This window comes from Microcebus murinus, chromosome 3, assembly GCF_040939455.1.
Source record: "Microcebus murinus isolate Inina chromosome 3, M.murinus_Inina_mat1.0, whole genome shotgun sequence".
Classification (NCBI taxonomy): domain Eukaryota; kingdom Metazoa; phylum Chordata; class Mammalia; order Primates; family Cheirogaleidae; genus Microcebus; species Microcebus murinus.
Genome location: NC_134106.1, coordinates 2,480,487 through 2,492,791, shown reverse-complemented (window position 1 = coordinate 2,492,791; position 12,305 = coordinate 2,480,487). Strand labels below are relative to the sequence as shown.

Genomic DNA, 12,305 nt, shown 5'->3' with positions numbered 1-12,305 from the left:
CACTTCTGTGGTTGATGAACCCCCAGCCCACGGCGCTCTGCTGCCGCCTGAATGGACGCAGACAGAGGGGGAACCTCCTTTCCTCTGGGGTTCCGGCAGCTGTCTGACTCAAAGACTAGCACCTGGGATGCTGAGCTCGCTGGTTATCCCAGACATCCTTCCCTGGCTGAAGAGGTCATAGCGCCACTGTTTACCTTGAAAGATGCAGTAGCGGCCGGGCGAGGTGGCTCACACCTATAATCCTAACATTCTTGGAGGCCGAGGTGGGAGGATCGCTCAAGGTCAGGAGTTTGAAACCAGCCTGAGCGAGAGAGACCCCGTCTCTACTAAAAATAGAAAGAAATTCACTGGACAACTAAAAATATATAGAAAAAATTAGCCAGGCACGGCGGCGCATGCCTGTAGTCCCAGCTACTTGGGAGGCTGAGGCAGGAGGATCACTTGAGCCCAGGAGATTGAGGTTGCTGTGAGCTAGGCTGACGCCATGGCACTCTAGCCCAGGCAACAGAGTGAGACTCTGTCTCAAATAAATAAATAAATGTGCAGTATCTGATTTCCCCCTAGAGTTCAAAATTACCTGAAAAGGCTACTAAAACAGTCTTCTCTTTCAAGTACTTATCCACACGAGGCTGGATTTTCTTCACCTACTTGAACCAAACTAGCGCAGAGCAACAGACTAATGCCAAGCAGACATGAGAATCAAGCTGCCTTCTCTGTTAAGCCAACAAACATATTTGTCAAAAAAAAAAAAAAAAAAAGAAATGTAAAACAATGCTTCTCTACTCATTGATTTTTTTTTATTCTGGGAAACAGAATTATCTTCATAAAAACTATGCTATTTATAGTAACATGTAATTGACTTCTTATACTTAATTTTAAGTGAATCAATAAGTGTTTTTAAATTTCTTGGTTTTAATTCCTAATGTAGTAATTACTGATAGATATAACCCACATAAACAAAAGGTCTCTGGGGTCCCCAACAATATGCACAAGTTTAAAGGGTCCTAGGAATAATGTCTGAGAACAACTGCTCTAATCGTTTAATCTATCAAAATCAATAGTGTGCCATCAAATTCATCTAGTACATTCCAAAAAGACAGAGGGTGCTTGTGCGTTGGTTTTAATGACTATATCACAAGCCTGTTACCATTTTCTATCCATATGTCGAACTTCCAAGGCCTAAAATAAATGTAGCCACAACTTCCAAGTTCACCATTTGCAGGGAGAATTTCTGAAATTGGACTTTTTTTTTTTTTTTTTTTTGAAAAAGAACAAGCAGCTGTATGAAATTGGACTTTATTCTTTTCATTAGAAATAAGAAATCACTGGCTTGACCTATTTAGGTAGCTTTTTTATTGTTTTCATTTTTTTAAATCTAATTTTGACATTTAATTGCATATTCTTCAACACACCATAAGCAAGACATAGAAGCGCTGCATTAAAAAGATGCTCTAAAAGCGCTTAGCCGTGACCCCGCCTCCCCTCCCCGCACCCCCCGCCTTCCGGGCAGCATTTGGACGCTGAGGAGAGCAACGACTGGTAGGCAGGGCGACGGGTCCACATCTCACTGCGTCTTCCCGTGTCTGAACCCGGCTGAGTCTGGCACACCTGGGTAGGCGCTGGATGCAGATGGCATCCTCACTGGGTATTTGGAATTGGCTTAAAATACTTCTAGTGCACCATCTGGGGGATGGGCACACTGGAAACTCAGACTTGTGGGGGGAGGGACAGAAAGAGCATTTTTTTTGAAACCTTAAAATTTGTACCCCCCATAATATGCTGAATTAAAAAAAAAAAAAAACTAAGAGAAGACCTGAATAAATTAATCCTTTTGAACTCAATGTGCAAGATTGAGTTTTGAGATTCAAAAATTGTACTTTTAGGCCGGGCGCGGTGGCTCACGCCTGTAATCCTAGCTCTTGGGAGGCCGAGGCGGGCGGATTGCTCAAGGTCAGGAGTTCAAAACCAGCCTGAGCAAGAGCGAGACCCCGTCTCTACTATAAATAGAAAGAAATTAATTGGCCAACTGATATATATATAAAAAATTAGCCGGGCATGGTGGTGCATGCCTGTAGTTCCAGCTACTCGGGAGGCTAAGGCAGAAGGATCGCTCGAGCCCAGGAGTTTGAGGTTGCTGTGAGCTAGGCTGACGCCACGGCACTCACTCTAGCCTGGGCAACAAAGTGAGACTCTGTCTCAAAAAAAAAAAAAAAAAAATTGTACTTTTAAGTATCACAAACTCGCCTAAAGAATCTTTTAATGAAGTTCTTATTTTTAATGGGATATACGTATATCTTGCATCAAACATAGAATGACATCGAGGTCTATGATTTATAGCGTATAAAATTTGCGAAATATTCAAGAGTTGAAAATAGTGACAAATAACTTTTAATTAATTAAAAATCACTGTTTTTAATAAAAAATATATATATTTCTAGTGTAATAAGGAAATTACCAGAAATTTTTAAATGACAGTGTTGACATTAGCAAAGAGATGTTCCATATCCTCCCAGTCACAAGGAAGGGCCGGAGAGGACTCACTTCCAAGGGTGCTTCCGGCCCAGTGTCCAGACCGCAGGCCCGGCACACCTGCCGGTGGCCCTAGGGACAGGAGCCACCTGTCCGGCACAGGCCCATTCATCCGTTGCAGGAACACAGAGCATGTGACACGGGTTTGGACAGCGGTGACAAAGTCATGCCCAAAGAAAGCTTCGGGAGCTACAGACGCAAAGACGGAACCGAGGGACATTTAGACCAGGGGTCCTCAAACTTCTTAAACGGGGGGCCAGTTCACCATCCCCCAGACCGCCGGAGGGCCGTTGGAGAGAGCGGCGCACATTCCACGCATGCACACCGTGGGCCCTGGACGAGCCGGCTGCTAAGCAGGACAGGCAGCGGCGGCAAAAACACCCAGCGGGCCGGATAAATGTCCCAGGTGGGCCGCAAGTGGCCCTCGGGCTGTAGTTTGAGGACCCCTGGTTTAGAAGGACGGCCCCCCACCCTGAGTGTCCACGCGGCTTGTTAAGGGCACGTGCGTTCTCTGCCCCCGGTATTGGCCCATCCGTGAAATGCACTCTTGAGAGCATATCAAGGTGCAAATTTGCTTTTTGATACATTCATCACAACTTTCCCAAAAGCCTGTCTTTTTCTCCTCGCTCTGTTTACATGCAGAAAATGTGAATTTTACTCGCAGCGCTTTTTCCTGCACTACCATGGATCTGTCTCCTTGAATATCAACGCAAACAATGCTGACGGTGAATGAGCAGGAGACGCACTCCTCACCCTGGAAGGGACCCCACGCGGCCTTGAGCAACGGCTCCCCACGCTGCACGAGGCAGCTCCCCGTGAGCCCCACCTCGGCCATCCCATCTCTCGGGGAAAAGCGGCCAAGGTCACAGAAGACACGTGGAAAGAAGGGAAAAAGGCCCCAAACAGTCTCATCTGTCAATCCCACGTGCCCGTGGACTTTCAGGCCCCTTTTCCCGTCCCATTTCTGATTTTCTTTCCTCTAAACTACTCATGGGAGAAGATATTTTTCTCTCCAAACTATGGCTTTCAATTTAGGGTAACTGAGTAATAAATTCACCTTACAGCCCCTTCCCCGAGCGTGAGGCAGGCAGCCAATAAAGGTTTCTCATTAAGCCTTCCCAGAAATGAAATCTTGAAATGTTACTTTCCGTGTCCAAAAATTATATTTATGGCCACGTCAGTGGAACACAAACCTAAGCTCCAGGTTGTTTGGTGCCTTGCAGAAACTCTGTAAACTGACCACATATATTCTTCTTATTAAAAATGACTCATGTGTTTCAAAAGTTACAGAAAACATCTCTATTACTCATGTGGAAAAAGAAGTAAATGCAAATAAAATGCTTTCCTTTTGTGACCGCAATGGCTTGTGCATTGTGTGGTCCTGTTTTAATAAAAGCCTGTCGACCCAAGGCCATCAGAAGCGTGGTAAGATGACCACTCGGCGAGAACAGAAGTGGATTATGAAACCCCCATATGCCAAGGGCCAGACTCACGGCTCAGGGATGACAGTCATGCTGAACTAAGGCTCCTTTCTTTTCTCTCTGGGACCTCCTCCTGCTGCTTGGGCATCACAAGTTGAGCATCAAGTTCAGTAAAATACTTTACTCCCACCCCATGGGAGGTAGCTGTGCCGACACTTTTAATTAAGAGTTTGCTCACCGCGGAATCCCAGAGTTGTTCTTCGTCTACGTCCTAGCAGATGGCCCGAAGGAAGGATTGTGTTCATCTGCTTTTAATCAACTTTCCGATGACACTGTGCACGACTGGTGAAAACAGAAACGAGCTAATGAATGAAGGGCCAACTAAAGGCTACTGAGGAGCAGGAGACCTACCTGAGCCTCTGGTTTAATCCTACCTCCTTTCCCGTTCACTGTCAAGGTCAGGAATAAGTCAGATCGGATCCGAGAGACAGAGCGAGCCCAGCCCAGTGGCAGCACATCATGACTCCCCGATCTAGGGCGGAAGACGTCCCGCTGGGAGGGAAGGAGGGAGAGCCCTGTCCGGCCATGGAGCGGACACACTAGGGACAGGGGCCGCATGAAGATCCTCGGGCCCTGCAGGTGCTCCGAAGGGGATCCAGGTCCGCTGGGCAACCGGAAGGAGGATGAGAATCGGAGTCGTCGGCCTGGAAACCAGGAGCAAAGCATGGAACTTGCGAGGCGGAAGGGCAGGTGGGGGACGCTGGCCGGCACCCACACCCACACGGGTCCTCAGCTGCCTCTCCAGGCCAGGCGGCAGCCCTTCCGTCTCCTCCCCCGTCCCCGTCCCCACCCACGACTTCTACAGCTGCTGAGAATGCGACAAGGCCGTCTCCATGGAGCACGGCGCACGAGGAGACTGATGGGCTCGTCGTGTCTGCTCTATCGCGAAACATCGATTCGCACCTCGTGCCTTATTAATGAAGAGCACCGCCCGGGAACTCGGGGCAGCTGTGGGGACATAAAGCATCCTCCACCTTTAGGTGAAAATCTTTCTCCTCGTGCCTGAATCCCAATGACTCTCCGAGGCACGTAGAGGAATAATCCAGGCTTTATATTTCTAGAACCATGTGATTTCCTAACATTTCGTTACTTAAATTCGCCACGGCCCCGCTTGGCATTGCTGACAGCCTCACAGGGGGCTTTAGAGGCTCAGCGAGCAGCACCGACCCCGTCTCCTCGGGGGCAGAGACAGACTCACAGGTGGCGACAGAGCCGTATCGAGGCAATAAAGAGAAAAAAAAAAAAAAAAAACGTAAGCATACCGGGCAGGCAATGAATTTTAAAAATCAATTAAAGTATCAATGCCGTTTTCATCATGTCCCAAAAATCCTGAGTCAGAGGCAATGCTAGGTCATAAAAAGCCTGGTTTCGTCGGCGCTTCCGGCAATGTTAATTAAATGGAAACCCCCTCCGGACTGACGGGTAAGCGCACAAGCCCGAGGACGCCACCGTGGATTCGCGCACGGACCCCAGGGAGACGCGTCAACGGTGCTTCCGTCGGTAGCTGCGGGCGACGGAAAATGGCCCGTGCTCTGAGCGTAGCATTCATCAAGCGTTTTAATATTATTTATGTTAATTGACATAAGCCACTAACTACTTTGATCATTTACGAAGGGTGCAGTTAGCGCTCGTCTCACGGCTAGCAGAGACCAGCTCCTCGCTCTCCTACGCGATCTTGTCTCGGGCTTTCTGCGCAGACCGTGGCAGGAGGCTGCTGCGCCCCGGCTCGGGCAGAGCGCCAGCTGCACCAGCGGGAAGTGCCCACCTCGCGCGAGACCCCGCGTCAGTGTGACCAGTGAACTCCTAAGCACGCTGCGATCTTGGGTGGAGTCACAAAGGCAAGAAAATTAAAAAGCAAAATAGAACATGATTCTCTGTTTTTAAGAACATAAGCACATGATAGCACATAGCATTGATCAACGATAGATAACTCCTGCTTTATAACTACTGGACCAAGATTACCCACGGGATGCTAGTTTCTTTTTCATTCCTTCTCTTGTCCTGATGACTCTACCCAAAGTCAAATTGTGTTTTGCAATTTCCTAGTTTTCAGCAACATGAAATACTAAAGACCAAAAGCTAGGAGAGGACCAAATCTCTCTTACGCCAAATCCTAACCCTATTACAGAATGCCCAGGTTTGGTTAGTTAAGATTGTTTTGCACAAGTAGTGCTCCTTACAAGAAAGGAGGAAACATACAAGCAAAAGATGCGTCCCAGACGTAAAGAACGGACCACTTAGCACAAAAAAATAAGCCCTTCAGTTCAGAGTTGTTGAAAACTTGAATGTACACACAAAATAACTTGGGGATAATTGGGGAAAGGCAGAGTATTTGAAAATGACATGATTAAAATAGCATGCATAATTGCTGAAAGAACGGAGTATTAAGAAATTACCAGGCCGGGCATACTGGCTTACTCCTGTAATCCCAACACTTTGGGAGGTCAAGGTGGGAGAATCACTTGGGGCCAGGAGTTGAAGACTAGCCTGGGCAAGACAGCATTTGCAGAAAATAAAAATGAAAAAAAAAATACATATATATATATAAAATCAGGGCACACTGGTGCACACCTATAGTCTCGGCTACTGAGTAAGCTGAGGTGGGAGGATGCCCAAGCCCAGTTCAAGGCTGCAGTGAGCTGTGATCCTGCCACTGCACTCCAGCCTGGGTGACAAAGAGAGACTCTGCAAAAGAAAGGAAGGAGGAAAGGAGGAAAGGAGGGAGGTAGGGAAGGAAGGAAGGAAGGAAGGAAGGAAGGAAGGAAGGAAGGAAGGAAGGAAGGAAGGAAGGAAGGAAGGAAGGAAGGAAAATGACCATAAATCATGGTCATGGTTTATGTCATGGGTGATTATTTCTTGAGAGAGGTAACTCACAAAACAATTAGAGATAGGGTTTTGGAAAAAGAGTGAAAGATCAAGACAGAAATATAAATAAATACGACATAACCATAAGTGGAGCAAATATGAGAATTGGCGCTGTCGTGCAAGGCACTTCATCAAGAGGGGCGCGGGGCCAGCCCCCAGCTCAAAGCGGGTCTGGGAATGAGAGCGGGAAAAGGACCTTCCGAGTTCCACGTGGAGTTTTGTGTGTTGCTCGGTGATTTTTCACTCTTGTTTCTCCATTGGGCTAAAATGTAAACGATTCAAAGGGAGAGAAAAACTGCTATTTTCTGTGACACTGAAAGCATTTAATACATCATGCTCAACATGTTTGAGTGCTGCCATTTGAAGAAACTTTGCCTCGATATTATACATATCATTGTCACAGAACATAAAATCCACCTTTTAAAAGATAATAGACCATTATTTCATACATAATTGATGACTATAAATATTAAAATTCTCATGTTGGGTGCTTTATTTTTTTACTGGTAGCACACTGATTATTCATCAAAATTACACTTGATTTTTGAAGCCTCTAGAAAAAATATTCCCAATTATTTTTTCATCTTCTTATTTGCTTTGCCCCTGGAGCTGGTCACTATGGCAACCCGTCTTGATGCTCGTGCATCGGAAGTGATCGATGTGGTCACACCCTATTCTGTAACGCAGAACAAAAAACAAACTTCACGCCCTGTGTATTCTGATGTTCTTTGTCAGTGTTACGTCCCAGACAGACAGTTACCTGCAGCCCAACACAGGATGGAAGCAGAATATTTTAACATCTAGGTTCGCGAGTTAAAATTATAGTTTTTATATCCCTGAATCCGACGCTGGCTAAGTTATTCCATCTGTTTACTCCTTCTTATGTCTCTCTTCATTTTTCACTATAATCACAAAAATATACCCAGTGAGAAATCAAAGTGAGTATTTGATCCAGAAAAAATAAATAAATAAATAAAATTTCCTTTCCCCATCCCAGTTTGAGATCAGGCAGGACAGAGCCTGGGGCGGCAACGCCTGTGACATAACTCTGGGAACAATGGGCACGCCCGCGCAGGGCCCACGTGCCACTCTGTTGTGGCTGTTGTTAACGTGAATGGCAGCTCTGCTTACAATCGTTTACATCTATTTCATAAAAATAAAGCCAACATTCTGAAGCATATTGATAAAAAAAAAATTTAAAGTGTTAAAAGTATCCTTAATGTCAATTCATAATAATTTCTTAAAATAGATTATCCTATTATCCGCCAAGTCCCCAGCCTTGTAATGTGCTACCAACACACATAAAAAATAAGTGAAAGACGGAAAGCAGCCTCCAAGAACAAGCCCAGAAGTGGAGACGGGTCCCTAGCAGAAGGACGTAGTGTTTTTACTGTGTTCTCTCACCCGTATTTTCTAATAAGTCTGCAATAGACACAAATCGTTTATAATTTGACAAAGTAGTCTGAATTTTAAAACTAACCTGAGACACCGTGGAAGAAAATTCCGTTTAGAAATACCATGAATGCCAACGGTGGGCAGGGCCTCGTGTGCGAGTCATGCTGAGAAAGCCGCAGACGCAGGTAAAATCCGATTCCTGCCTCCACAGACTTTAAACTTCTGCGGATCCGTGATTAGACTGGAGAGTGACGATGCCAACAGGGGATACAGTTTACTCCCAGCGCGCTGAGTGAGGCCCTTTGTGAATATTTCTAATCTTTCTGCTACGGGAAACGCACACCCCTTTCCTTCCACCGTGTTTGGTAAAATACTGTGATCAATACTGTGATCAATACTATGATCACATACTATGATGAAAAGAACGAGCAACACACGCGCCAAGCACGTGATAAATTCCCAAAGAATTGCTTGACACTAAAACCGGACATCACTTATGCTCACGGGGACATCACCGTGGACACCGGTCAGTGTTTGTCCAGCCGACTGCAGTGGGGTTGGGTGCGGAACGTTCCGGAAGGTGGGGCGCCACGTGACAAAATCGCTTACGCTGATGTTCACAAGGGAGTTCAGGGAGGGGACAACCAAGTGTCCGATTTCAAGCCCAGGGACAGGGACGTTCATTGTCTAGCTTAAGTGCACATAACACAAAGAGCATTTTAAACACAGACATGTTAAACTTTTGGGGAGCTTTCAGAGCCACTGTCTCGCTGACTCTCGAGAGGTAAGTGGATGGATCAATGTGAAAAAAATTGTTGATTGACATAATAAGTGGGAACAGGTTGCATTACTTAAGGAAGGACACCTATGGAGCTAACGGAGGAGATAAAAACAGGAGGGGGGGAGGGGGGCTCTCCCACGGGGCGCCCCCTGCAGGTCAGAGCCCACACACAGGAGAGCACACCTGTGCCCCTCGGCTATCACAACTCAGTTATTCCTAATAATAAACATTCAATAGGCCGGGCGCAGTGTCTCACACCTGTAATCCTAGCACTCTGGGAGGCCAAGGAGGGAGGATCGCTTGAGGCCAGGAGTTTGAGACCAGCCTGAGCAAGAGCGAGACCCACCGTCTCTACTAGAAATAGAAAGAAATTAACCAAACAACTAAAAATAGAAAGAATAGCCCAGCATGGTGGTGCGTGCCTGTAGTCCCAGCTACTGGGGAGGCTGAGGCAGGAGGATCGCTTGAGCCCAGGAGATTGAGGTTGCTGTGAGCTAGGCTGACGCCACGGCACTGTAGCCCGGGCAAGAGAGTGAGACTCTGTCTCAAATAAATAAATAAACAAACAAACCTATAATAATAAAGGCCGTGACACTGAGCACACTGTGTTCTAACCCTGGAGGCTGATCTTGTCATCAATAAGCAATCAACAAGCGGACCAATTTCAAACAGAGGAGGAAGTAGAGTCTCTCGGACTTTAAGGCTCGCCCCCAAAGCCACCGGGGGACAGTGACCGAGCACTGGACTGCAGGTCGAGCGGATGTCAGATCCCCAGCGGCCCCCACGTGCGGGTTCTGACGGGGTTTACCTTCCCCAGCGGTATTACTTATGGAGTGACGAGACGTCTAAGTGAACGGAGGACTACGTACATACATTTTTACCTACTCAGACAAAAATCGTTACCATCACTTAGTCATTCAACGCATAAGGGCGGGCACCTGAGCCTGCTGAGGACAGCGCCATTGCCGTGCCGGGCAGCCGGGCGGCGGGGAGACAGAAGCCCCTGGGGCCGCCAGGTGGGGCCAGCCACCCGGCTAGCGCGTCGGCCTTGCCCAGGGCGAGAGCCTCAGGGCCCCCGGGGGGTCCAGCCGCCCCCGCGCCCTCCCACACCGGCACACTGGTCCGTAGCTCGCTCGGTGGCTGGAGTCGGAAGGGGCGGCTTGTGCGACTACCTGGGAAAACCGGGTGAGTGACTCCAGGTGCGGGCGGGCAGGTAATTTACAGGAGGGCCACTAATGCAGCGGCCCGAGGCGGTTCTCACCCTCCCGGTTTTTATTTGCCTTCATGGCGGATCTGTCCGGCTACATGCGATGCCTAGATAATGTTTCTTTTCCAACCCTGGGGGACAGAGAGCCTCGGTGCGGGGCAGACGCGTGGAAGTCACATTCCTGCAAAGCACCTGACAAGGTTTTGGGATCCGCGGGCTGTCGCGTCAGATCTGTCTTCTGAACAGAGAACACAAGACTACAGAGTCTGTTCATACGAACCTTTCTCTCAATATCTTCGTAAAGCCTTTCGTCTTCTTTGTCCTGTTATTAAAGACATAAATATAGTAATCAACTGATTTGCAAGGAGGATATTGCACAATAAATCCTTTCTCTCTCCCGTCTCTGCCTACCTTCTCCGTGAGGTCAAGCTCTTCCCCGCCACTCGGGTCCCTGCTCAGAGCCCTGCACCTCACCCCTGCCTCACCGCCCTGTTCCCCCCATTTCCGTTTCGTTTCCCACTCTAAATTCTGTTTTTATGCACATCTTGGTATCAATAATTATTTATTTATATAGAAGACAGCATGTTATGCCTGTATTCTCTGCTGCATTTTGATTTTTTTTTCCCCCCGCTTAGTATACACCCCGGAGCTGCCACCCACCCCTGCTGTTCTGACAACTGCATTGTTTTTCCCTCTATATGGGTGAAGCATAAAGCAACCGACCAATATGTTGGTGGGCATTGCATTTGTTTCTATTATTTGCTATTAATTAATATAGCTGCTGACAGTCCTAGCTATCCAAATGATGGTTAAGAAAAAAGTGTGCACATTGAATTTGAATAGAAAGAGAACAGCTGTAACATCTCCAAGGTTCTCCGTCAAATCAAGGTCGGCCACTCCTGTGTGACGAGTGAGGTGCTAGAGATGACTGTAAAATGAATTAAGCCCGGGCTCGTGCTTCAAGCTCGTATCGGAAGAGACAGGGAGGCACACAAACAGCCCTAACACAAGCTAACATGCGATTTGCATGGTGCAGGAAGCATGAACACAACACTGCCGGAGATCTGCGGAGGGAGAGAGAGTCCCTGTTGGAGAAGGACCCCAAGAGCCTTGGGGAGGGCGGCGGCGATCGATGGCAGGGAGCCCCGGGGGCGGGCGGCAGCTGGCGCGGCCGCACAGCCGGGGAGAGGCAGTGAGGTGCAGAGCGCGCTCTCGACAGAAGGAAAAAATCATCTCCCCGGAATTAAAGCCAATTCCCCTCTCCTTCTTCCTCTTCCTCACTCTCTTATTGAATACACAAAATTACCCATGAAATTTTTTACACAGCCTGTTCAAAGGTAGGGAAAACTGGCAAAAGGTTGAAAATAACTAAGAGTGAGAAAAACCCTCGGAGTCGCCCGGCAGCGCCCATTCCTGGGCGGAGGGCCTCTCTCACACCCCGGCAGGGCTGGCCGCAGACCACACCGGAATATTCCCAGCGGTGGGAATTGCACGCTGTCTCGGACAGCCCCGCGTACACGGTCTGCGGGCACATTTTGCGCGACCACCACCAGTGCCACCCCCCACATTGCTTTGGAAAGGGTCGAATCTTTGCGAAACCTTTACGCACTGCTTTGCAAACTTGGCGGGTAGCATAAATCAAGCAGCGCTGTTTGCACATGAAACATTTTACAGTCAGTGGGTGCAGACAAATCTAGCACTGGGAACTGGAGGAAATTCCGGCGTAAGCCTCACTGAGACAGTCCCCAAGCACCCAACGTGACGAAAACTGCATGCGGCAGACACGGCTGGAAACGGTACAGGCGACAAGCACAAGTTTCATCTTTGCTACCCCACAGGCAAGCTTTTCAAACTAGTTAGTGTTAATAACGTTCCACCTTCAAAGGTGTGAAATATTATTAAAGTGCCCGATATCGTTCGTGGTCGTGACTGTAAAAGTAACATATTTAAAGTATTCTGAGGATGAGGCAGTGTCCTAGGAATGCACAGCTCCATTTTTGGTTTTGCTTTTTATTTCTCCCACTTCTGTGTCATTGACACACATAAA

At 47.8% G+C, this 12,305-nt stretch overlaps 1 protein-coding gene across 4 annotated transcripts in view; it reads right to left on the bottom strand.

Annotated features, from left to right (window-relative positions):
* Positions 1–12,305, bottom strand: part of DCDC2C (doublecortin domain containing 2C) — a 101,402-nt gene that overhangs the window by 24,871 nt on the left and 64,226 nt on the right. For 2 of the 4 annotated variants that reach the window (XR_012918462.1, XM_012763163.3), the window contains exon 10: positions 10,539–10,580. Coding sequence is in view for 3 of the 4 variants with exons in the window: in XM_012763163.3 (XP_012618617.1) it covers positions 10,539–10,580 (42 nt within the window). In the remaining variant the exon portion in view is untranslated. Of the gene's footprint in view, positions 1–10,310; positions 10,581–12,305 lie in introns of those variants that run through there. The other 2 variants (XM_076000462.1, XM_012763160.3) reach the window with 1 other exon arrangement.